We start from the raw sequence: 26,848 nt of genomic DNA on the forward strand, positions 1-26,848 counted from the left end.
GATTGCTTCTTTTCTATTTTGAAAAAGAGATAGTGTGAAATTGGTGTTAATTCTTTAAATGCTTGGCAAAATTCTCCAGTGAAATCATCTGGACCTGGAAATTTCTTTTTGGAGAGATTTGTAATTATAAATTCAATTTTTTAAATAGTTGTAGAACTGTTCAGATTTTCTATTTCGTCTTGGCTGAGTTTTCATTGTGATTTTTGGGAATTAGTCCATTTCTTTGAAATTGTTGAATTTATGAGTGTAAAGTTGTTCATATATTTCATATTATTCTTTTAATGACTGTAAAATCTGTGGCAATATCTCCTGTTTGATATTGGTAATTTGTGTCTTCTTACTTTTGATCTTTACCAGTCTAGCTAGAGAGTTATCAATTATATTAATTTTTTCCACTAATAACCAGCTTTTTATTTCATGAATTCTTTCTATTGCTTTTCCTATTTCAGATTCATTTATTTCTGTCATTATCTTAATTTTTTTCCTTCCGCTTGACTTCGGTATATTTTGCTCTTCCTTTTGTTGTTTCTTGAGCTAGCGGCTTGAATTACTGACTTGCGATTATTTCTCTTTTCTAATGTAAGCCTTTGGTGCTATAAATTTTTCTTTTGCCACTTTAGCTGCATCTTACAAATTCTGATGTTGTTTCTTCGTTTTTGTTAAGTTGTATTTAGTCTGTAAAAATGCCCTTTGAGACTTTCTCATTCACCTATGGCTTATTTAAAAGTGTGTCATTTAACTTCCATGTGCCTAAAGGTTTTTCTGTTTTTGTTTTGCTACTGATTTCTAGTCTTATTCCATAAGGTTAGAAAACATACTCTATTTGATTTCAATTTCTTAACATTTGTTAATAGCTGTTTTATGACCCAGTATATAGTCTATTATGATGAATATTCCATGGATGCCTCCACTCCCAGCTAATGCTATTATTTTTCTTTTGTAGAACTGGGGTCTTGCTATATTGCCCAGGCTAGTCTCAAATTCCTGGCCTCAAGTGATCCTCCCACCCTGGCCTCCCAAAGTGCTGGGATTATAGGTGTGACTCACTGCACCCAGCCCCAGCCTTCCTTTGTTCTCACCTTCTTTCTGTTTGAGAGCTTCCTTTAGCCATTGTTTAATGGTAGGTCTGTTGGTGACAAATTCTCTTAGTTTTCCTTTGCCTGATAATGTCTTTATTTCCCCCTTCATTCTTGAAGGATAGTTTTGCTAGATACAGGATTCATGGTTTTGGATTTTCTTCTTTCAGGGATTGAAATATATTGTGTCAGGTCCTTCTGGCCTTCATAGTTTCAAATGAGAAATCCTCTGTCATTCAAATTTGTGTTTGTCTGTAGGTAATGCATCATTTCTCTTTGGCTGTTTTTAAGATTTTGTTTTATTTCGTTTCAGTTTTCAGAAGTTTAATTATAATGTGTCTTAGTGTGGATTTCCTTGGATTTATCTTATTTAGGTTCACTTGGCTTCTTGAATCTGTGCGTTTATGCATTTCACCAAATTTGAAAGTTTTCAGCCAGTATGTTTTTTGAATACTTTTTCAGCAACACAGTCTATTTCTTCTCTCTCTGAGATGCTAATGATAAAATATTATATCTTTGTTTTGATCCTACAGAGCCTCTGAGGCTCTGTTAAATTTTTTGTTTATTTTTCCTTTTTTGTACAAGTAAATTCTATTGATTTGTCCTTAAGTTCACTGATTCTGTCTTATCATCATCACTCTACTACTAACCTCATCTGGTGACTTTTTATTTGTTATTGTCTCTTTAAATTCTATTTTCTGCATTTGTTTCTTTTTTATGACTTCTATTTCTTTGTTGGAATTGTGTGTTTTTGATGTGTTTCAAGAAAATCTGTAACTGTTTGTTGAAACATTTTTATAATGATTGCCTTAAAATCCTTTTCAGATAATTCCAACATCTGAGTCTCTTCAAAGTTGGCATCAGTTGATTGTCATTTCTCATAAAAGTTGTATGTTTCCTTGTTCTTGGTAAGATGAATGACTTCCACTTGTACCCTGGACATTTTGGGTATTATTTTAGAACATGCTTCATACTACTTAGATCTTTTATTTTTAGTAAGCAGTCACCCTTTTGGGGCTTAGCATATAAGTTCTGGTCTACTTTTCTGAGTTATAGTTCCATGACAATTTGTTTTCAGAGTTCTTGCTATGCTAATAGTCTACCGTGTTCTTCTGCTGCTATTTGGGCTCCTGCTTTATTACTGCAGGTGCCTCGTGGGCTGTTTGATGGGTATGGAGGAAGGGATAGGTCCTGTTCAGGTTTGCTAATGCTTCGCCTGAGGATGGATTGGCCTACCTGTTGTCTTGGATATGGGATAGGTACCCTACTGATGTTGATGCAGGTGGAACCCACCACCATTCTATTATTGGATGGGGTTTGCTGATGTTGACACTGAAGAGAGTGCGGCTTGCCAGCATGTGTGGGGTGGGGAATGGTTCAGTCTGCTGTGCTACTATTGCTGCTGCAGGCAGATCAGTCTCTTGGTCCTGCCACAGATCAGCATGAGGACCAGAGGATTATTTCTCTGGTAGGACTCTTCTGGGCTTACCCTTTCCCTGCCTCTGGCCAGAGCCAGCAGGCTTTTGGTGTTTGTTTTTCAATGCTATGCCTGTTGGTGGTTTGGGGTTGTAAGCCTCCCTGGTACTCAGCGTGGGATATATGGGAGATAAAAAGAAAACCCAGGGAAATCACTATGGTGTCTCACATCCTGAAATCCCTAGCCAGTCAACTTTTCTTTTTTCCATATTTCAGAGTCCTTTTACAATCATCTGTTGAGTTATTTCCAGAGTATTTAGTTATATTTAGAGGAGAGGGAGAGGTAAAAGTGAGTCTGTAACATCTTATCTCACAATAAACTTTTACAATTGAAAGATGGGAAGAGACAAACAATTTCTGGCAGGAAAAGCAATATGAGAGAGGAAGTCTAGTCATACTAGATAATTAAAGCATGTCACAAAATATAATTATTAAAGTACGGGTACAAAACTGTAGAGATCAGTGGGAAAAAATAGAGTCCAGAAAGAGCCAACAAAAGTGGCAATATGGTGTTTCAACCCAGTGGTATTGAGGGAAATGACATTTGGAAAAGAAAGTTAAAGCTGTATTCCTGTCTCCAAATAAATTCCCGATTAATAAAAACATATATTAAATATTAAGCAATAAAAAGAATTTTTAAATTGGTAAGTTATTTAATAATCTTGAATTAGAAAATAACTTTTTAAGCATGGCTCCAAACTCAGATGCTATACAAAGAAAAAACTGATACATTTAATTATCTAAAATACAAATAAAACATATGTGATGAAAGTAGTATAAATGAAATCAGAATACAACAATAAATAGAAAAAAGATCAAAATATACTTTAAAAATTTTAAATAGTACATTCAGTACAAAGAAAGAAATTGAATAAAAATGGGCAAAGTACATGAACAGGCTGTTCAGAAGAAAAGAAATAAAGATGGCCAATAGACATATGAAAGAAAGATAAACTCAGAATTTATAAAGAACAAATTAAAGCAGTGAGAAAACTTTCTTCCTCTCATTATTTAAAAAATTACAAATTTAATAAATATGCCTTATAAAAATATATAAAATATATGGTGTTAATTAAGTTTCCTTCTATGCTTCATACTCTCAAGCTTGAAATCTCACTCCCTTCCCTAGAAGTATCTCTATTAAAAGTCTGCTATTCCTTGAAGGCCTGTCTCTATGTGATTAAAAGTGTGCATGTGTATCTTTCTTGGAAAAAAATTGGATCCTCTTTGTAAATTGTTTTGCACCTGGCTTTTTACAATTTACAGGAAATTTGTCAATTTCCTGACTTATCAGTTCTTATACAGTCATTTTATTTGTTTTAATGGCTATGTGAGATTTACAATATAACTATACCTTACTTTAACTATTTATTGACAGTCATTAAAATTTTTTATTACAAAAAATGTCATATTACATATAACTTTGTGTGCACTTATTTTGTAATTGCTTTCTGTAGAATAGATTACTTAGAAGTGAAATTGCTAAATCAAATGACATATGAATTTGTATATTAGAGGATGTGGGGATGTGCCAAATTGCCATTTAAAAACTGTTTTTAGCATATTTTTCTACCAAAGTTAGAGAATATCTGTTTCTTCAAATAGTCACCGTTTCTTGATATTAATCTTTTAAAACATTTTGCCAATGTGATAAGTGAAAAAAAAGATATCAAGATTGTTTTGACTCTTTGAGTGTTGCATTGAATATCTTTTTATACTTTTATAATTAATATCTGTTTATCTATTGATTATCAGTTGATAGCCTTGTCTAGCTTTCTGTTGATTGTCAGTTTATTGATATATAGAAACATTTTTTAATATGGATATTAATCTTTTGTATACGTTATAAATTTTACCTTTCATTTTCTTATTTTTATTTTACTTTTCTTTACTCTTTCTTTTTAGAGAAAATTTAAATTTGATGTAGCCTAATCTGTCTATAGTTATTTTGTGACTTCTAGATTTTATGTATTATTTAGTAAGATTTTCCCATGCCAGAATTGTAAAATTATGTCCTCTAACATGCTTAGTTTTATTGTGAAGACTTTAATTCATCTTTAATTAATTTTTATATGCTGTGAATAGGAATCCATTTAAAAAAAATGAATAGACAATTGTCCCAATAATTATCTCAATACTATTTATTGAATAGTGTATCCTTTATTTCCCCACTAATTTGAAATGCCAATTTTTTTCATATATCACATCAATTCTATTGATTATTTTTTGGACTTCCTATTCTGTGCTACCAAATAATTTATTTATTCCAGTAATAAGATCACACTGTTTTAATTAGTTTTACTTTTGTTTTATTATTTGGAAAAAGAAGTACTCAAACCCCGACACTGTTTTCCTTTATCGAAAATGTCTAGGCTAGGGTAGGGTGTGGGGTGTATGATAAAAAATTACTAAATAAGTATAATGTACATTATATGAGTGATGGCTACCCTAAAAGCCCTGAATGCATACAATCTAAATACATACTATACAATGTATGCATGTTACAAAATTAGACTTGTGCCCCATAGATTTATACAAAAAGAAATTCTAGGCTAATAATCAAGATATGTTAGTAAGACAAAAAGCCAGAGCGAAAATGTGTGTGTGTGTGTGTGAGAGAGAGAGAGAGATTTAAATATTGGAAGAAACATAGGCAATATTTGGAGGACACATAAAAAACTGCAATAGTTACCTCTAGGAACCATTGGGAATACTACTGATGAGTGAGCCTTCTCACTTTGGATAATTCCTCACTACGTATTCTTTAAAAAAAATAAGTACGCATTTCTTTTTCAATTAAAAACAGAATCTGGTTTTCTGTGATAGAAACCCAAGTCTATGTGAGGGCACATCCGGTGTATCACACAGTATTTCTCAACTGTGGCTCCACATTAGAATTACTTCGGAGATTTTTAAGAAATACAGGCACCCAAGGATCTGCCCCCAGAGATTCTGATTTCAGAGTCTGAGGGAGGGCCTAGGACATCAGCATATTTTAGAAGTTTCCCAGACAGTTTGAATGTGCAGCCTCGGCTGAGAACCACTGCTGTAGATGATGTGAGACTTAAAAGAGTCCCCAGAAGGCCACTGTGCTGAGGTATTTTCAGAATATAATTACTTGGGGATGCGATCCAAGGTAATCCATCACTTCTGTGGCAGGCTAAGTCCTGGCATGAGATTGAGAGCAAACAAGTCCAAGGGGAGATGTGGAAAAGAACTTTGCTCAAATATATATGAAAATATCCCTCTCTGTGGAAGGCAATTGTGTTGAAAGGTAGACTCACTTAGGCTCCCTCAGCATATAAAGGATTCTTGAAAACTAGTCATGACCATGAGAGGTACAGGAATCGCATGGAAAACCAGAAACAGCGAAACAGCTGCACCTCAGAAGCCCAGACTGTGGCTGGTACCGGAAGGTTCTACCGGAGCTCCAGGAATCACAGTTATTTTGAGATCTCTCACCGGAGTCTTTCAAACGTCTTTCATCTGGAGAATCACTTTGTTAAAATGAAATGGCTTTTGGAAACCTGATGTGGAAACATGATTGAGAAGGAGCTATTCCAAGCCACATACCTCCCTCACCTAAAACCCCTCCCTGAAGAAATCTGAGAAGTGGCTGGAAACCCAATATTTGTAGCTCTCTCTTTCCCTCTCTCTTTTCTTTTGTGTGTGTCTTTTGGTACTTCTCCCTATCTGCTGATTCTGCCTCTATATTCCTGACAGGGCATCTGATTAGCCCGTCAATTGTCTGCCCTGATTGAGCGAGATTTTCCACACGAGGTGACTACACAGGTGGAGTCATGTGTCCACTCTTGATCAGCTGGGCTAGAGAGGTGGTGAGGAGCAGAAGAAGAAATGGGGTGCCTAGGGATTGAAGGAGGAGGGTGTGCGTAAGTTAGTTTCCCTTAGAAGAGAGAGCGGATGGAACATAAACCATGATTAACCTGTCCAGGCCAAGCATTAAGTCAGCCTTCAGTGAATATTGAATTGGAGGGTAAATTTCAACAGGTATAAAATTGCTTAAAGTAAACATGCTAAGGGGAAACCTGTTGAGAATATGTAGAGATCTCTGAACACAACAATTCCAAAAGCCTTTTCTGGCTCTAAGAATCTAGGCTTTTAAAAGATCTTAAGAGCCTAGGAGGTCAGGAGAATAAAATTCATTTTCCTTTGGGATGGGGTCTGTACCATGTGTAGCTATTGAGCATTTGAAATGTGGATAGTCCAAGTGGACATGTGGCATAAGTGAAAATAGACACCGATTTCACCGATTTTGAAGATTGGGATGGAAAAAAATCTAACATTTTCAATAATAATGTTTTATTCTGATTGTGTGTTAAAATAGTATTGTGACTAAAGTGGATTAAATAAAATATATTATTAAAATTAATTTCACCTGTACTACTTTTTTTTTAAATGTGGTGTTATGGATTGAATGTTTGTGCTATCACAAATTCATATGTTGAAGCCCTAACCCTTGAGGAGATGGTATTTGGAGGTGGGACCTTTGGGAGGTGAATAAATTTAGGTGAGTCTTCAAGGTAGGCCCCCATGATGGAACTGGTATCCTTATAAGAACTAGGAGAGTCCAGAGTGCTCTGTCTTTCCACTACATGAGGACACAGGGAGAAGGTGGTCATCAGCAACCTAGGAAGAGAGTCCTTGCCAGGGAACAGAATTGACCAGGACCTTAATCTAGAATTTCCCAACCTTCAGAACTGTGAGAAATAAATAATTGTTATTGAAACCACCTAGACTGTGGTATTTTGTTATAGCAGCTGGAGATGACTAACACATGTGGCTATTAGAATATTTAAAATTATATATGCAGCTCACATTCCCTTTCTAATGGACAGTGCTGGATTGGTTGGCAACTGTGATGTTTTCACCTGTTCGGGAATGGCTGTAAAGATCTGTATATTAACAACAGCCCTTTGCTGTGGGGCCCATGTCAATATCCTATTCTTGGCTCATAATCAGAGAGCTGTGGCCATTTATCTTATTCGGGCTCTTTGTCTCTTTGCCTCATAGACTTCAGCCTAGCTCCTTCTCTCACATAGCAACACTTAATCCTCTCCTGGGGTTTCCCAACCTCCCACACCCAGGTGGTATTGTTTATGGCTCCATCTCAGCAAGTCCTTACAGAGCATTCCTCTGCCTCTTCACCTCTGTTGCTCTTTCCTGACTAGTTTTTCCCCTCCCTTTCTAGAACTAGCACATATCAATGGATTCTTGTTTGCACTCTCACCCATTTTTTACACATCTTTTTTTCAGAGAAGTGTCTTCTAGCCAGCAGCTTATCCTTTAAGATAAATGACTCCTCACATTTTATTCTGTTTCTCCATGGAATGCAGTCTGCAGATGGGACAACATCACTTCCAGAAGTGTATCTACTTCACATGCTAATAGTGATAATAATAGAAACAACTACTATTGTCATTTACTTAGTTTTTATTTCTGGCCAGGATCTGTACTAGGTAAATTACAGACATTTCTCACTTAATCCCTACCATAGCCCTACAAAGCATGTGCTATGATACCCTATTACAGATAGAAAAAATTAGGATGAGTGATGTTATATACCTTGCTCACAGATCACTGCTAATAAATGGTAGATCTAAAATTTAAATCCAGATTTGTCTCCAAAGTCCTTGCTCTCATCCACGATATATATACTGCCTCCCACATTCTGTATCACTTCCCAAGTTAAGCAAGCAAGTTGGAATTCAGTGCTGCATAGCAAGTGAGCTCTATAAGCAAATTTGCTGAAATGATAACAGTACTATGTATTTGTGCACTGCTTTGATGATTCTCCAGTTGGCATCTGATTTTCACAAAACTCAGAGATGGAAGAATAAACTTTATGAGTTCTATTTCATACCCATAAAAAACTAAGCTCTGGGGAGATAAGGTGATTTGTCCTGAGTCATTACATTAAAAAGCCACAAACCAGATGAGAACCCAGTTCTTTTGGAATATTTATTTTCTTTTTTCTTTGCTCATCAGTGTCCTTGGGCATTGTGCTGCCTACTGGCAGAAGTTAATGACAAATCTTTTGTTATCATTTCCGATTTAACCCTGCTTTATGTGAGGAGTTTGCAAGTATAGACTCACTTGAGTTTCTCAGCTGTAGGTATGTCAGTCTCCTTCATCCAACAAGAATTACCTGAGCCTGAGTATGGCCATGCACCGTGCTAACAGTGGGAACGGAAGGGTGAACAAGATGTGATTTTATCCTGAGGAGACAACTTCTAATGGAAGAGTATTATCCTGCAATGGAAAAATCATTGTCCTAATGGAATATAAAAAGCTGTGAGAAGCACAAAGGAAGAAAGAAATAGGTCTGCCTGGTAGGGTTTCATGGTAGAGGAGATTTCTGAGTGTGGTCTCAATGAACCAACTTCAGAGATGAAAAGCCTGAGTCACTGAGAGTTCTACAAAGGACCACATAATTTTAAAACTTCATTAGCTTACTAAAAATATGCTTGTTGACACAACTCCTTAGAGAGAAGATAGCATAAATTATGTATTGGAATATTTAAAATATTAACATCAATAAATTCCCCAGCAGCTTCACAAATACTCTGCCCAGTTGGATAAACCAATCTGAAATAATGGTTTCCAAGTGACTCAAAGTCTTCAATTCTACAAAGCCAGTAAGAATTCTTGGATACAAACAAGAAGCCTAGAATAAGTATCTCAACTCTCTAAACATCAGCCATTTTAGACAGAGGAGGAGTCTATCCCTCTAGCATTTCATGTACTTTTATTCATGTAAAAAGGTATTTTTTTTTTCTCACAGTGAATACCTAGAATGTTTTTTCTATTCCAAACAAGTGTAAGATTATTGTAGGTGCCACTGAAATTTTATCACTTGAATATTAAGAGTGAAGATAGATTCTGATATGTTTGGAGCTATTTGGAGCTAGAAGGAAAATAACTTTTCAAGCTTAGAAACGGAAACTCGTCAGAACCAAACCCTTGGAGCAGCCCAGGAGGAGACTTCCCTCTGTTCTACTGTGGTCCGCAGGCCACTGATGATTAGGATTTTTGGATAGCTGACATAAACTAGACCTAGATCCTAGATGACGGAGATCTTAAGTATTTCTGGTGGAGAAGGAAGATCCCATTGTGTGACCTCTTCCCTCTTGTGCTTCAGTGGGTTGTTTGGTTTGTCTTCTGGGTGTGACCAGAAAGATTTACACCCTCTACTTGTAACCAGGATGGACTATTCCTTCTGATTCCTGACTCACTGAAGAAGGAGGTCTACATCTGCAAGGCTGGAGAGCATCTCTCCTTCAAGCATCCTTTGAAGCACAGAACAAGGGGCAGGAGTTCTGGGAACAGCTCAGCAGCACTGAGGATTGCTGGTGAATATTAATATTTTGTTGAGACTCTGAAAGTGAATTGTTTCACAGAAGCGTTAAAAAATGTAATGGGCTATCTGGCGAGGGAGTGAGCTCCTTATCACTGGTAGTATTTAAGTATTGGCTGAATAAGCATATACTGGAAAGTCATGCATAAGACAAGAGTTGGACTAAAGGCCCTGAGATCCATTCCAACTTCCAGATTTCATTATTTGCAGATCCCTGGTTTACCCTGTGCATGCATCTATGCTTGTACTTAGTATGTTGTTCTGTAATGATACGTTCATATACGTGTCTCCTCTTCAAGTTTGAAAGCTACTTGAAGAAAGATACAATATTTGTTGTTTTTCTATTCCATGTGTTTAGTGCAGTGACTAGTACCTAGGAGACACCAAGTTAGTATTTATCAAATGAATGAATGAATTCATTTTTGTATGTCAGTATATATACATTTATGTATATCCTGATTTACAGTGTAAGTTACCAGCAAGTACACTTGTTTGCTGTGATGGTGTTCATATGCGTTAGAACTAGGGGTTGCTTGAATATCTGAATGATGGAATATGCTACCTGATTCCCCAGACATGGTACTTCTAGTTAATGAATTCCCACTCTACAGATGGGGCCATATAGAGGCAATTAAGGCATAGTCAATGTACGACCAGGGTTTTTCTGAATTTGTATTTTTAGATCAAGTCTTCAGTGCCAGAAATGGCCCTAGAAGTGGTGGTTAGAAGTTCCAGTGTGACTTGGCTGCATTAGGTGGCAGGTGTATCCTGTGGATAATCAAGCATATGGATTCATCCCAAGCTTGGGGAAGGAGGCAGGAGTATGAGTGGCAGGGACTCCAGTGGCATGCTGGGTACAAGGGCAGGTATGTAAGCTGAAGTGTGAGAAGACGTGGGGGAATGTAGGCAAGTTAGACTGGATGAGGAGGCCAGAATGGGGCCAGGAAGCATAGGCAGCTTGGGTGTGGTTTTGAGATGGAGAAATTTCCAGAGAAGCTGAGGCAATGGGTGAGGTTGCAAACAGAATACTCTTCAAAAAGACATGTTAAGCTGAAATACACTTGTGCCAAACAACACTATTCATTCACATATTCATTCATTCAGCAAATCTATATTAAGTGCCTCCCTTATGATGACACTGTGCAAATGTTAGGGTCAAATAAAAATAAGGTAGGATCTTTGCTCTCAAGTGCATAACTATGAACTAAACTATAGATATATTAACAGAAAATTGCAATGCAGTGTGATAAATGCTATAATGAGGTAAGCACAGGGAGCCTGTGGGAGCCTCTGAGGAACACAGAACCAAGTCTAAGATGAGATGTGGAAGATAAGTTGTAGTTAGCAAGATGAAGAGGGTGGGCAGGAAGAACAGTCTTGCTAGAGCTCTAGGAATGGCTGAATATACAAAAGACTGAAGAAGGGAGCTTATTCAGGGACTGCAAATGCCTTGTAATAATTGAGCATTATATACCATGTTAAATAGTCCAGACTTTCTCCTGGGAACAATGAGTTACTGGAGTATTTTAATCCAGAAGTGACATGATCAGATGCGTGCTTTAAAAATACTACTACACCTAAATTGTGGAGAATGGGTTGGAGGAAATGAAGACCAGGGACTCACTGAAGTTGTCATAGTGCTTAGTGAGAGATGATGGCAGTTCAACAAAGGCTGAGGCAATGAAAACAGAAGCAGATGGATTATTGAGACATTTGAAAGAATGAACAAAGCATAGTGATCAGTTGGATGTGAGATGTAATAAGTCAAGGATGGCCAAGTTTCTGGCTTGGGCAGCTGGGTAGATGGACCCATAAAAGAGGAGGCTGTGTCAGTTTCAGGAGAGTTCTGGTCTACGGGTTTTAACAGGAGAGTTAAACCTTCTTAAATCCAAAGGTCCATTCTGCTGGTCTGTCTCACACCACTCTATCGGTGTAGACAAATCTCCTTTGAGAGCTTTATGAGATCTAATACCTAGGTAGAGTCTTCACCCACACTGGGCATTTATTCATCCATTCAATCAACCAATATTTATGAAGTGCCAATTATGTATTCATAGTATTCCAGTATTCCATAGACCCCAATGTCCATCTATGCAGGTAGCTTAGTTCTAAAAAAGTGATTCTCAAAGCCAGAATTACATCTGTAAGTTTTTGATAGTCTTTTCCATTCACCCACCCCAACTTATCAGGCATATTAGTATTTGTGCTGTCATTAGCTGCTTCAGCAGAAAGTATTTCTTCACTTCCTGTTTCCATGGTTGCATTATGTTTTTCATTAAATTCTCAAGGTTGCATTACTTTTTAGTTTCTTCTTCATGGACTTTGTCTATGGCAGGGTTTAGACTTGGATGGAGGTTAAATACCCAATAGAAATTCTTTAGTAAGTTATTTTATATGGCCTGAGGCCTGAAAACTCTTTTCTAGGCTCCAGAATCTCCTGAGCAACTCTGGGGCTTCCTGTGGCTAAAGGGAGGTGTTGGAATTGCAGTAACAGGTGTGATGGATCAAAACCTTCCTCAAAATACATGTGTTTGATGCCATTTCATTTTACATTTAGTGCTTGGTTTTCCCAAGCTGAAGTGAAATTCAAGCATCAGAGAAACCAGCAGGGGTTGCAGGTTAAAGTTAATAAAACACTCACCATGGGCCTATGTAGTTCAGATTAATAAAATAAAATCATGGATGTGAGAGCCTAACCTCACACATCCATATCATCTTGCAAATCTGTTTCCTGGAAGCCAGAGGGTACCTAGGCCACTGGGCCAAGAGAGATGGGAATCTTCTTTGAAAACCACTCTTTGGTTAATCACTAAAGCCTATTTTTGTCAAACAAAGCTCTTGGAGTCTCTATTTCACTTCCCAAAGATACTGCAAAGATTAATGAAGTGATTTTGAATTACCTGTTGTAAATAAGTTTTGCTTTTTAAGGATGTAGTATTATTGTTAATACTATTTAATAATCAGCAAAGATATAAAATGTTGGATATTTACTTCAGTTGATTAAATGATGATACCAGTGTGATTATGGCCCAATATTGGATTTCTACTCCAGACATGTTTTTAGTTTTGCACAGAGAACGTGTCTGGTTCAATGGCAGACTACTTCTAGCCTCAATCAGCCACCTCTTGTGTGCTGATGTCTCAGTTGGCTAATGGATAAATAATGCAGCTTCCTCAATCCACTGACATGGGTGGATAGGTAGCCTTTGTATACAAAAGCATATTATTATAGGCTGCAAGTCTGGGAGGCCTGAAGAGGTCTTTGCAAGAGGAAATTAAGCCCAGAGAAAGTAACTGGTTTGCCCAAAGTCACCCAGTTAGTGCAGAGTCAGGGCTAAAATCTGGATTTATTGATAAGTCTAACGTTCTCACTATTACACTGTGCCATATTCACTCTGGTCTAGAACTCCCTTCCAAAATTTTTGGGTAATTGGATTCAACACAAATTGCTAGAGAAGCAGTACCCAATAAAGTGCACTACATTCTTTGGTACTTCCTAGTATTTTATTAGATATTGTTATTTGTTTGGTGCATCTCCCATAAGTATCATATTTCTCCAGGCAGATAGCCAAAAAGCAACAAGTCAATCTACTATGTCTGCAGTCTGGCAGGCAGTGCAGGAACCCGCAGGGCAACTCTGAACAGCATTCTAGAGACCAAATTAAGCCAGCTGGGCTGACTACAGCAAATGATGATTGGTGCCTATCCTAATTAGGCTGACAGGACTTCTGCTGTGTGGATGTCCCACTTGCTGCATTCACAGATGTGATGAATCAGTCATGTTCAATTATTCAATCACTTTCATTTGAGAACCTGCTACATGCAGAGCGTTATCAAGATCTCTTTGTAATATGGGCAAGAGTTTGGCCATGAGTTGTAATCAGCCCAGGTACAGTTTGCATATAGAGAGATTCTTCAGGCTGGCCTTCTCAGTGGTGGCCAATGGAGTGGGAATGATCTTTTTACGAAAGCCAAGAGCCCTTGTAACTCTGCCTTTCTATCATAGTTTTCAAAAGGAAAAGGAAAATTGGTCTCCACGGTCCCTCTTGGCTCTGAAGTGTTCTTTTAAAATAATATTTATTGCATACCTTTTTGAGATTACAAAAGCAATACATGTTCATTGTTGAAAATGCAGAAAATTACAAGGAAGATAAAAAGTAGTCATAATTCTAATACAATGAAACTGCTTCTAACTTATTAGTTCAAGTTTTTTTAGTCATTTTTTAGGCAAATAGAAGAGTGTGTATCTTTTAAATAAAATTGAGATCCCACTATATCCTGCCCTGAAATTCTAGGAGTCTATAAAGTATGCACAACTAAATAGTAAATTTCTTGCTCAAAGCCTGGCATACAATAGTCATTCCACAAATATTTGTTAACTGAATGGTGAGGAAAACCTGGTTTGTGGGCTTGAGCAACTTCACACTCAGGCCATACCCAAATCTAGACAACGAGCTTTGTGTGCCAAAGGAATGAAATGAGCTAGAAACTGACCACTTTCCTTCAAGAAAGCTTCTCTTCACAAAGAGAACATCAGTGGTAATTCAAATCCCTTTTTTGTATTCATTATTTATTTCAGGAGATTGCTTCCATTTGATCTGAAAGCTATACATACAAGGGGCTAGAAGCATGGACCTCAGTGAAAAATGGACTTTGGAGGAAGGAGCCTGGTTATCCCATGCTGGAATTCATCATTTTGCCAGCACCAGAGCGGGTATGGCCGTTTTTGATGTCCCTGATAGCATGGTACTCTTCAGCTTCTGCACCTCATTATGTCAATCCACTGTACTCAGTATGTGCCCGCGCTGTTTGTCTTTTCAAAAGCAGCTGAGTGGAGAGGAGAGGGAATGGACTTTGAAGTCAGACAGACCTGGGTTCAGATCCCGAATTCACTATTTACAAGTTTTATGGCCTTGAGAAAATCTGTCATTCCCTGGGCTCTAACATGAGAGTAAGAATGCCCACTTTGCAGTGTTATGATGAGGACCATCAGCTGTCATGTAATGAGCTCTTGCCCTGGCCAGGTGGGAAGCTGGTCAGACATCTTTGAGCACCTAACATGTGTTAGGCACTCTGTTCCTGTTTTGCTCATCTCTCCTCTCAGCAGCCTGTAAACATTCAAGTTGAGGATAAAGCAACCAGTATAAACAGAGTAGGTCAGCTCTTTCCCTTCTTTATGATTATCCAATTAATGTGACTCAGCATTAAATGATGGAGATATTGTTACTTTCCTGGAGCAGAGCATACAAATATAAGAACCATACCCTGACACAGAGCTGTGGTCCTCTGTCAGGTCTAAGAGTCCGCTCCCTCCTCCATCCCTCAAATCTGATAGAGACCTACTTTGATGGTAGGAGCCATTCTATAGATGGATGATGAAAGGTTGCTGAGGTTAATGCACTCACAGATGTTTTCACAAGGATATGTCTCCCATTTGTTTGTTGTTTATTCATTTATTCAACAAATATTATTGAGTATCTATTTTATGCCAAGCACTAGTAATACAAGAACGAGAGCAAGATAGACATAGAGAACAGCAGACTATACTCTCTGATGTGCCCACCTCTAAAACAGGGTAACTTATATGGCAACAAACATTTGCAGACCTTCTGCACTACACCAGGGTATGTCTTCCAACCAAGACTGCTGCACACAATGAGATAGTCTCCAAAGGGAAGACAGGAAGCTTTGAGAGAGGAAATTTGGATGCATTCCACCCAAAAACCAACTGTCATTTGTTCCTGTGCACTGTCATACTGTCATTCCAGCCTCTTTTTAGAAGTTCTTAAGCCAGCATCTCTTCACACCCCATGGAAAAAAACTAAACCTCCCTAGTTCAACACACAGCCCTTCCAGATCTGACCTCTGCCTGCCCCTCTAGATCCATCTCCTGCTGCCCATCACTAATAGCAACCCCCTCCTTCTCACTGTATCAGCCTCTTCCTGGATCCCTGAATACATCCTGCCCTCACATGCCTGTGAACCTTTGCAAAGGCTGCTATTATCATCTCTCTTCCACTTGGCCAGTTCCTACTCATCTTTGAAGCTTCTGCTTAAGTCATCTGTTCTGGGATCTCTTCCTGCCACCACCTCCTACCAACCCCCATCCTGGTCTGAAGGAGAGTCTCTCCTCCCTCCTCAGTGCTGCCATAGCCTCTGCAGATTCCCATGTCACAGCACGTATCATCACACTGTATTGTGCTTGCCTGAATCCTGAACAGCCTGTGTGCTTCTTGAGACAGATGCCTTGTTTTATTCATCTTTGTACCCCTTTCATTGTTGCATGGCAAATTCATGGTGTATATTTGATGGCTGGCTGGCTGTGTGGCTGGCTGAATGAAGGAATGAATGAATGACAGTTGGGACCACATCCTCTGAATATCTCTGCCTTCATTGAAAACCTTTTTTGGCTGTGGGAACCTATCTGATTATACAACTGCTTCTGGCACCACCACATCACTTCACCTTGCTTTCAGCACACCTATAGCATTTGATTCAATGACCCTAGGCTTGTTACCAAAGCCTAAAGGCAGAGGAGAGAAAGAAAGTGTGGTTTTCCCACTGGTGCTTGGTGCTTTTGTAACCTAGGCAATAGAATCATCCACCAGAGAATTTTAGAACTGAAAGAAGCCTTAGGGATCACTGTAACAAAGGGGTGGCTAAAAACTCCATACTGTGACCATCTCCAAGCTCTGCCTTATCCCTCTGTGAGTTTACCATGTCATCTATCTGCAATCTTTGGGGCAAGGCTGGAACATAGGAAGGGAAACCAGACCTGTGTCTAGGTTTGCCTAAAGAGAAGGTACTGCTTTTGGGTAAGTGATGAGCTTCTGGGGCTGAGGGAAAAGCTTAGTTCTGGTAGGCAACAGACACCATAATATCTGGTTCCAGTTCAGATAATCAGTCTATATCCTGCAAATATGAAGGCATCCAAGACAAAGCAGGGCAGTGTTGTGGTGAAGTGGGTGAATCACAGTCACCCACTGTCAGTGGGTGAAGCACAGACACAAGGAATCAGTGTGGCTGAAATCTGTAAATCCTTGTGGGCAGCTGATACTAAGGTGGTTCTCAGAGGCCTGGGATGAGATCCAAGAAAGGTGCAGGTCCTCAGAGGACAGAGTCAGGTGCCAAAATGAGAACCTCGTGAGGTGTTGAAGTAGGATGAGGATACTGGCACTTGGAGAGGAAGTGTAATGTGCCAGAGCTAAGTCAGAAATGGACGAATTATAGAAAAATATTTTAACCATTTATTAGATATATAATATTGCCAGATGTTACACTAAGCCTTTTTTGTATAGATATAGACTATCTCAATTAATTCTCACAACAGCTTTATTCTGAGTTCATGAATGAAAAAATTGGCCTGAAGAGGCTGAGAAACTTGTACGACATCATTCAGCTCACAAATGGCAGAGCTGGAATTTAAACTGAGATCAGTCCAATCCTAGCCACCATAGGCTTCTGTCCCTCCAATTCCCTCTCCAACACTCCCTACTCTGCCTTCACAGCTTAAGGCTCTGGTGGTCCATTTACAAACTTGTATTGCTGGTTATTTGCTTGTCACAGTTAAAATGAAAACTAGCCCTGAGCAGGGTCAGAAAATAAACAGTGCTGTTGTAACATGTGCATTCTCATCCAAGCTCACAGCAGGGCTCTCCCCTACAGCCATCTCAGCTCATGCATAGCCAAGGCCTTGACCCACCTGCTTCAAAGCATCTTTCCTCGACACTCCATTTCCCCACCTCACCTCTCCCCACCACTGGCTAGTGCCAGCTATTCTATCTCTGAGGCTCAATATGGGCTGGTGGGGTTTGCATTTCTAGTGGAGTACCAGGGAAAGCCCTGGAGTGTCCAAACCTTGGGGTTTTGTTGTTGGCTTCCTGCAGTCCACAGAGAATTGCATTATCTTCCAGGGAGTCTCTGTCATCCTGTTGAGTCATAGGCCTTGAGGCAGATCCACACAACATCTGCCCTTCTATTATCCTCAGAGCATCTCGGGCTGCAATTGGGTAGGAGAGCTTCCAGGAAGCTAGCTGTGAACCCAGGATGTTTGGGGGTGATAAGGAGTTTCTGAAGGAAAGTCCCTCTTCCACTCCTGCTTCTGACACTCCTAAAAATATTCCCAGTGATCTGGGCCACAGGGTTTTCAAACTCATTTTAAAGGTCTGGAGCACATTTTCCAAAAGAAATCACATGCAGTCCCTGACATATGAAACAAAAGGGAGACAGTGTTTGGCCACTGTCGCATTTCTGACTGTTGCATTACAAGTTAATTGGGCTGTTCGGCCACCAGCCATATCAAGTATGTGGGGATTTGGTACAGAAGAGGAGTTCCTTCTCAGCAAATCTATAAAATATTTCTTCTTCCTCTTATAGATGTGCTCACTCAGCTGTTTGGGAATCCTGCTGTCATCCATGCTTCCCAGAGAACTCAACCTGCTTAAGCTCCTCTTTAGGGGAGAGGCAGGAAGTCTGGGAAACACGGCCTGGCAGCGTGGGCCAGGTGCGTCATAGAAATTCAGTGGTACTGTTCCCATTATGGTTATATAAACAGGAAGGAGCAGATTTCCTTTCTGAAGCCTCTCAGGGTCAGGGAGAGTTTTAACACTGGTCAAGGAGGAAGGAGCCAACTTTTCCTGACAGCAGTCTGTGTGCCAAACATTTCCATGTACATGATTTCATTGCATTCAAACCCTTATTGAAATCTTGTGAAGTAGTTAGTCTTATCTCCATTTTGCAGATGAGAAAACTGAGTCTTGCAAAGGCAAACTAACTAAGCCCAGCTCAGACAGCAGATTCACACTCAGGTCTTCATACTCCAGAGCTGCATTCTATCCATTTTACTCCTGTCTGTCAGTTTCTAAGGACAACATTACTCTGCATCTCCACCTTTCTGAGAAGTTTGATCCTTTTTGTCTATTTTTCTTGCATACTCTGTAGTGAACAGATGCATATAATGGAATCCATTATCTGTGATCTCCTACTGGCACTTGTTTCAATTAGTTCCTTAAAGTCCCTCATCTGTTTCAACTGTCGTTTTACAGAGAAGAGCACAGTATAAGCAGATTAGGACACTTATTAAAGATTAGTGGCAAAAACAGGGCTACAGCAAGGTCTCCTGCTTTTCCTTCCACCACCCACACTATGCTGACTGCTAAGGCAATAGCATCTTGGGAAAACCCCTTTTCTGTGAAAGAAGAGAAGCCTCTGTGTGGTCCAAGAAGACTCGATTTGCAGCTCTGAAAGAAGCAATTCCCCCTCAGGCCTCTGCCTTAGATGCTGGGTTGGAAATATAAGATCATGGTCTCTGCATTTCAGCAGAAACTCACATTTATCCTACAGATTTTGTTTTTTAATAGTTTAGTCATAGATTTCAATTGCAGCAAATGTTTTTGTCCTTAATCTTAACACTGGGTATTTTGTCTGATTTCACTCAATAGATCTGAGTGTAAGTCGGAAGTGTATGATTTTCCTCTGCAGGGACCTTTTCTTGTATGTATTTTTGGAATCGTTCTTTATTCTGACTCATGTCCAAGTACACCTTCTAGTAGCTTCTTGGCTCAGCCAGATTTTATTTCCTTTGATATGATATTGAGTGAAGATTCTTTTAAATCTTCCTCTCTGGACTATACTTGGTAACAGGAATCTGGTGGGGAACGCAGTGCAGGAACGGGACAAATTTAATTTATTTATATATTTCCAAAAACACCTTGCTTTTGTTGATAGCACCTCCTGCATTGACATTTGGAATTTTTAGAGGACACATTTGGCATTTTTACCAAAATGAACCATTGGCTTCCTGTCAGAGTTAATTTCATTTCATCTCTTGGTCGCTGGCCTTGAGGCAGATCCATAAAACATCTGTATTGTTTCTGCTTAGGATAATGATTTTTTTAGGTGAGATATGGTTAATTATTCTTCCTATGGAGCCCACTCCTGTCTTCTGGAAATTACGAAACAAAGTAGTTACCTGAGGCCTGATTTTCATTTAAGGAAAATAAAACAACTGTGTTTTCTTTTTCCTTTTCATCAAGTCTTATAAAGAAGTGGAGTTGTGCTAAAAGGAAAGACTATTAAATCCTAGAGAACAAGAAATGCCTATTGGGCCAATTCAGCCTGGGAGCTAATGCTTCAACCAATCAATTGCAAATTTCATTTTGATGAAACCTTACTGATAGGCATGTGTTTGTCCTATCTGTTGGCTTGTCCTAGGAGGTGCAGATAAGAGACAAGGATAACAGAAGAGAGTCATGCTGAGCTCAGGCAGCCTTAGCCCTTCTTCCCTCTAAATCAGTCCTGCCCATGCTCCCCTGGGAGAGGAGGGGAGGAGGAGCGGGTATTGCTTCCCCGCTCTGCTCTACTGTTAACTAGCAGAGGGCCTCCAGGAGAGAGAAGGCTACCTGCAGAGAAGATGATCAAAGGGCAATACCAGGAAGGAGAGGAAGGCAGAGAGATGACTCAGCTCAGCTCACTTCTTTCTGTCTTTCATGCTTGAAATTGGTGATTTCCTTGGGGGCTGGGGATGGGAAGGCCATACACACATCCTAGTGGGCCCTAGCTACTGTCTTAACTTGTTATTATGGCATTTGTGCAGCTCTTTCTTGCAAAGAGAATTAATAGCATCATTTGGCTGGATAAAGTTTCTCCCCATGTGGCATTTAGCCCCTCACCCATCTCTTGGAGAAAGAAGCATATCTGTGTGAGACTCCGTCTCTTCCTCTTCTGAACACCATCAAGTAGCTATGTAACCCCTGGGGGCCCCTTGAGTGAGAACAGCCTGTAAAGGCCCTCCCGTTGTCTGCTCCTCCAAGTAGAGCCTGCAGTCAAAGCAGACCCTGCCACCTCTGCAGCAGAGGCTGGGCAGGGGCTTGATGGCATTCCCAGACTGCTACAGGGCAGGTTCCCGGCTTACAGCTGGAGTCCCTGCACACTAAGCAGAATATCTGTGATGGGCATTGTACCCCCAAAAAAGTATGTAGAGTGTGCTCTTAGCTCTAGAAATGCAGCTAAGATTTCCTTTGATCCTGGCATTATGTCCAGTGTTGCTATATAACCATACCTCATTTACTGAGGAACGAGGGAGCTGATTGAGTTTTCCAGATAACTGAAGCGTTATGTGTTACCCTTTAAACACTTAAATTTTGTTTAAGATTTTACTGTTTTCTAATGGTTGATAAGACTTTTCTTCTATGACTTTTTAATATACTTTCTTGCCTTCCTAAACAGAAAATAGTCATACCCCAGCTTATGTTTGGGAGTGGAGCAAAATTTCATTTAGAAATTTTTGCCTTTAATTTGGAATCCATAATAATAATATCCAACTTGTTTAAACAATTCGTATACACATTTGAATATGCCTTAAAAATTCCTACTAGGACACATAAGAAGTTGTGGATGGTTTTTAGTTTGCGGATGGAGATTAGGAGAGGACAGGAAAGGAGACTTTTATTTTTCAGTTTATACTCATCTATACCAAATGTTTTTTCCTTTACAGCAAACACATTTTATTTGTTTATATTATAAAAATAAATTTAAAACATTTACAATAATATAAGGAAAGAAAGAACATTAGAGTTAGGAGTTGGGTTCCCAGGCCAGCTCCCAAAAGCCCATCAACTCATGATATATCATGGCAATAGTAACAGTGACCATTAGACACCAGGCCCCTGTATAATCTGTTTCTATGGTAAACTTCCTCTTGAGCTCCAGAAATATTTCCACCTTGTCGTTTCCTCCCCATACGTCCCACCTCTAATAAATATGCTTCCCTAGAAACAGGGGCAGGGACTCCCTCTTGGTGTCTGCTGGGGCCATGGCAGCAGGAGGCCCACCTGCCACCTGGGATGAAAAGGAGAGCAATCTGGCATGCTCTAGCCCTCTATGTGGGAAGAAAATGAACATTTATTTATGTATGTATGTATTTTGAGACGAAATCTCACTCTGTCACCCAGGCTGGAGTGCAATGGCACAATCTCTGCTCACTGCAACCTCTGCCTCCCGGGTTCAAGCGATTCTCCTGCTTCAGCCTCCTGAGTAGCTGGGATTACAGGCACCTGCCTCCACACCCAGCTAATTTTTGTATTTTTAGTAGAGATGGAGTTTCACCATGTTGGCCAGGCTGCTTTTGAACTCCTGACCTCAGGTGATCCGCCTGCCTCTGCCTCCCAAAGTGTTGTGATTACAGGCATGAGCCACCATTCCCAGCCAGAAAATGAATATTTATTATGTACCTATGTGTGCTAGACACTGTGCCTGGTCTGTCTCATACCTTACCTATTTCGCTGCTCCTAACAATCCAGTGAGGTATGTATTATTGTTAGGAAACTGAAAATGCCCGCCACCCAATATTCACAGAGCTGAGATGCAAATCCGTAAACTTGTGCACTGTTTATTATAACTCAGTGACACTCCAGCAGAACCATTTCTTTATAAGAGACCTATAAAAGTCAAGTGTGGGTAGGCACTTTGGACATTGCCCTGAGATTCAATAAGGTCTGTCATGGAATCCCTTATTAGAAGGGCACTGATCACCTCTGTGTCTGCAGTGCCTTGCACAGCGCTGGAAGCATGGTAAATTCCCAATAAATGTTTGTTTAATTAATATGAAACATTATTGTTGGCTCTATTCTACTTCCTAAGATAGAAAATTGGAATCATTGACTTTAGAGAATTTTCAACAGCAAATACTGAAACAAGAGAAATGTTTTCTCATTAACCCTCAGTTGATTAGGAAATTCAAATAACTAAAATGTTGTAAGGATAGTTCCTAGTTTACAAGTCATCCATTTATATGAACAAATTGAAGGCAAGTCCATTGTGAGAACAGTTTGGCAGGCTCCAGAACCTAATCACCCTGTGGAGCACTGGCAACGCTCTTCATAGGGGTAAACCTGTTGCCAGCTCCAAGTAACCAGCTTTCAAGCCAACTCTTGGAATGCAAACTAAAAGTTGGAGACAACGAACATTCCTCTAATGTAAACATACTCTGTGGTTAATATCTTCTTTTAGTAACTCAAAATTGTTAAGGGATAAAAAGAGTCCATTTGTGTCAGCTGTAAAGGAGCATGGCATCCAATAATAACTAATGTTTATTTGACTTTTACAGTGTGACACTCTCTCTCCTAGGGGCTCCAAGTGCATTAGTTTATTGCACTCTCACCACATTGGTATGCTAGGTATGATTATTATCTCCATGTTTACACAAAGCTAAGGCTGAAAGAAATTAAGTTACTAGCTAGTTTTGGAACAGGTATTAGAACCCAGGTCTGGCTGATCCCAAGGCCTTCTATAGGCCACCTCTCTTGAGACACAAATGTTATTTGCTTGATTCTATGGGAAACCAGAGGAGACTGATTCTGCAGACAGCCCATCTGAGCCCATCCAGTCATAAGATCAGCAGGTCAAAACCTGCTGTTAGGATCTAGGACTGATAATTGGAATTGGCAATGGCAAAGCCATTCTTGACCTTGACAAGAGCTACTCTGGCAGAGTGAGGTAGAAACCTATTTAGGCTGCTTGTAAGAGCAAAATGGAGAATGGGTGCTATCAGTGTAGACAATTATTTTAATGAATTTTGTTGTAAAGGGGAGATGAGAATTGGAGTAATGGCTGGAGATACATAGAGTCAAGAAAGGATTTTTAAAAAGACAGGATCATAGTAGTATGTCTGTATACTGACAGGAGTGATCAAGGACAGAAGAAAATATTAATCCAGGTGGGGAGAGGGAAAAGCCACATAAATGGGATCTGATCCATACAGGAGGCCATAATGGCCTTAGATGATTCATCCATAGCAACAAGAGAGTGGGAGAGTAAATAAACAGGCAAATGCAGAGTGATTGCTGGGCTGCACTAGCTCCATTTGATTTTAGTGGTCATGAATCGAAAATAAGACCAGAGAGCATAATTTTGTGCTTTTTTTTTTTTTTTTTGAGACGGAGTCTTGCTCTGTCACCCAGGCTGGACTGCAATGGCGTGATCTCTGCTCACTGCAACCTCCACCTCCTGGGATCAAGCGATTCTCCTGCCTCAGCCTCCTGAGTAGCTGGGATTACAGACATGCACCACCACACTTGGCTAATTTTTGTATTTTTACTAGAGATGGGTTTTCACCATGTTGGCCAGGCTGGTCTCAAATTCAGGACCTCAGGTGATCCACCCACCTCAGCCTCCCAGAGTGCTGGAAATATAGACGTGAGCCACCATGCCCAGCCAATTTTGTGCTTCCTCAATCATGTTTAGCTGGGTGTAGATGGAAAGAAGGTGGAGAGTTATATTTTACTAGGGTTGTGTTTTTACCAGGTAAATAGCATGGAAAGAGAGCAGAACATGGATTTGAAGGTGTAAGTAAGAGAGAAATAATAATGAAACTGGAAACTAAAGTCCATAAGGAAGGAAGGAGGGTCATGAGGAGAGTGAGGGGCAGAGAAAAGGTCATGGATAAGTAAATTATAGATGCTGGTGGGGTCAAGGACACATTGGATTAAAATAACAGAGGGGATAAGCTGGAAAGGTAGGAGAGTGGATTACTTCACCTTGATATTATGCATGGTGTCGCTATGACAGCAGGGGGCTGGTGTGGTTGGAGCAGGTCAAGAAAGGGATAAGATGCAGAAGAGTTGAGAGATCAGAGTGTGACTATGTAGATGGAGAAAAATAAGAATAATCACAGGAATGATACTGGGAAAAGTGACAGTGAATCAGATGCCATTATCTTCAAGAAATGAGGTAGAACAACCGGAGGATCCATAGATGGCTGAAATAAGTAGAGGCAAGTATTGCAGCCTGTTATTTTCAAGGAAAGCCAGGTATGGGTCAGAGCACAACACTGAAAGAAACATTCAGAGAGGAGGCTGAGGATATATAGATTTTGCTAGCGATGAACCATGAGTTCCAGAGGACAAATGGGAGGATTCTAGGAGTTGGGAGGGGATGGAGTGATGAGTGCAAACCTTCACCCAAACATATTTAATTCCTGGATTTGGGAGCTCAGATTATAAGAAGCAGGAAAAAGAAGAGGTTGGAGAGATAGGCTCAGCAGCTCAAGAATGCTGCCTTGCTTGGGGAGGACAGCCCCATCCCTGCTTCCCTGGGCTCCCTAAGCAATGCTGGCCGAAGGGGCTTTCTGTCCTTCATGGTGATTTGTAAACCAAAAACTGACAGTGGAAAAGCCAGAGATGGCTGAGTGTTTACAGGATGAGAGCACATTGGCTCAGATCGGGGCCCTTAGGCTGCAGCAGCTGGTGCTCTGATCACTTTGAGACAATAGAAGGCCCCCAGGAGGCTGCCCAGACTGTTGACCCTCCAATAGTCCTCCAAGGATGGAGAAAGGACAACCATTTCCATACTTGTTCCTTCCTTCCCACTGACCCTGTTATGGGCCATCAGCTTCCGGGCTCTCTCTGGAGCACACCCCAAGTCCAGCACCCTCGCCCCCTTAATGCAGAGCAGTCACAGTCAGTCCTGGGGGCTGGGGGGAGATACATAACACATCTGTCCAAGTTATCAGGCTACTGACTCAGAGGGGGAGGTTCTCACAGTGTTACATTCATTATTTTAGAATTTACAGCTCTCAGAGCATAACCATTGCTTCTACATTCTGTATTTGAAAGCAGTCAATCTTTTATAGAGTAGAAGGAGCACTGCTCTTCTCTCCTCCCCCACTTCTCCCTCACATACCCCTACCATAATGATGTCACGCATAAATTAACAACTTCTCAGCCTCGGTTTCCCAACCTGTGCAATGCAGCTCATATTACTTTGCCCACTTGAGCCAGGTGATCTCTTGAAGAGTAGGAAATAATGTTGGACTGGAGTTGGAATTCTGTTTCCAAAAGGAGGGGATTGGGGGGCATTTGGGTCTCCTCCTACCTTTCTGCAAGCTCTGAAAATCGTCCATCTCCTCAGGAGAAGCCCACAGAACAAACGATTTCCCAAGCATCAGAGGAGGGCAGACATAACATAACAGAGCAGGGAATCGGGTTAGAACGGGTTATGCTCTGATTTTTTGGAAAATGGGCAAACGGGGCGGGGACTAGGGAGGATTCCGCCAGCCGGGAGTTGGGAGGCCGCGCGCGCCTCTGCGGAGCGTGACGGCCACGGTCGCCTAGCAACGAGCGGGGATGCGCGGGGCGCCTGGGTGGGCGAGGGGTGCTCGCCGCCGCCGCCGCGCGCCCTCGGGCCCCCGGGACCGCGGGAAAACTTCGCGGCTCCTCGGCGCTGGGGCGTCGGCGCCAGGCCCGGCAGACAGAGCAATGCGCCCCGCGGGCTGAGGGCAGAGGATGCGGCCGCGGCCCAGCGCCCGGCCGGGGGAGCCGCGGGGTGGCACGCGGGGAAAGTTGGCGCGCGCCTGACCGCGCCTGGAAGCCGCGCGGTGCCAGGGCCGAGTTGCCCCCCCAAGTTTCTGCGGCGATTTGTCACTCCCTGGGGATCTGGCGGTCTGAATCCCGCGGGGCCTCCGGCTCAGGGATTCTGAGCGCTGGGAGAGAGAAGCCCGCGCTTTTCCCGGGGACCTGCGCTTGAGCTGGTGCTTGGTGGGTTCGTCCTGAATGGTAGCGATTCGAGTTGTTTTCTGCTTTTCTTCTCCCCCAGACAGTGAGTTTGTGGAAGCCTCGCCCGCATCCTACAGCCCAGACGAGTTAGGTAAGTCTGCTCATTTTGTCTTTTATTTCTTGGTCGCAGTTCTGCCCGAGAACTGCGAGTTTGGGGGGCGTCCATATGAACTCAGCTAGGGATGGGGCTGGGGTTGGAGGGCGGAGGGAAAGGGTCAGGGGACACCTGCTGCCTTCGCGGCCGGAACCGGCCTTTCCTCGGCGCTGTGCTTTCGGGGGTGGCAGGGCAAGTGTCCAATGAACCGTGCGTGTGTGTGCGTGTGCGTGTGTGTGTGTGTGAGTGCGTGTGTGTGCGTGTTCGTCTGGGGCAG

General features: G+C 41.0%; 1 protein-coding gene and 1 long non-coding RNA gene across 9 annotated transcripts in view; one reads left to right on the forward strand and one right to left on the reverse strand.

Moving 5' to 3' along the window:
• The window catches only part of LOC104001292 (uncharacterized), a 65,009-nt gene extending 39,001 nt beyond the window's left edge, over positions 1–26,008 (reverse strand). Inside the window, exon 1 of the long non-coding RNA XR_673025.5 lies at positions 25,798–26,008. This is a non-coding gene — a long non-coding RNA (uncharacterized LOC104001292). The remainder of the gene's footprint in view (positions 1–25,797) is intronic.
• Positions 1–26,848, forward strand: part of AMOTL1 (angiomotin like 1) — a 169,480-nt gene that overhangs the window by 7,902 nt on the left and 134,730 nt on the right. For 3 of the 8 annotated variants that reach the window (XM_016921835.4, XM_009424007.5, XM_016921834.4), the window contains exons 2-3: positions 14,507–14,641; positions 26,518–26,568. In XM_016921835.4, coding sequence (XP_016777324.2) covers positions 14,557–14,641; positions 26,518–26,568 — 136 coding nt within the window. In that variant the 5' untranslated portion in view covers positions 14,507–14,556. Of the gene's footprint in view, positions 1–14,506; positions 14,642–16,526; positions 16,743–26,517; positions 26,569–26,848 lie in introns of those variants that run through there. The other 5 variants (XM_063784428.1, XM_063784432.1, XM_054662636.2 and 2 more) reach the window with 3 other exon arrangements.

Source organism: Pan troglodytes, chromosome 9, assembly GCF_028858775.2.
Source record: "Pan troglodytes isolate AG18354 chromosome 9, NHGRI_mPanTro3-v2.0_pri, whole genome shotgun sequence".
Lineage (NCBI taxonomy): Eukaryota > Metazoa > Chordata > Mammalia > Primates > Hominidae > Pan > Pan troglodytes.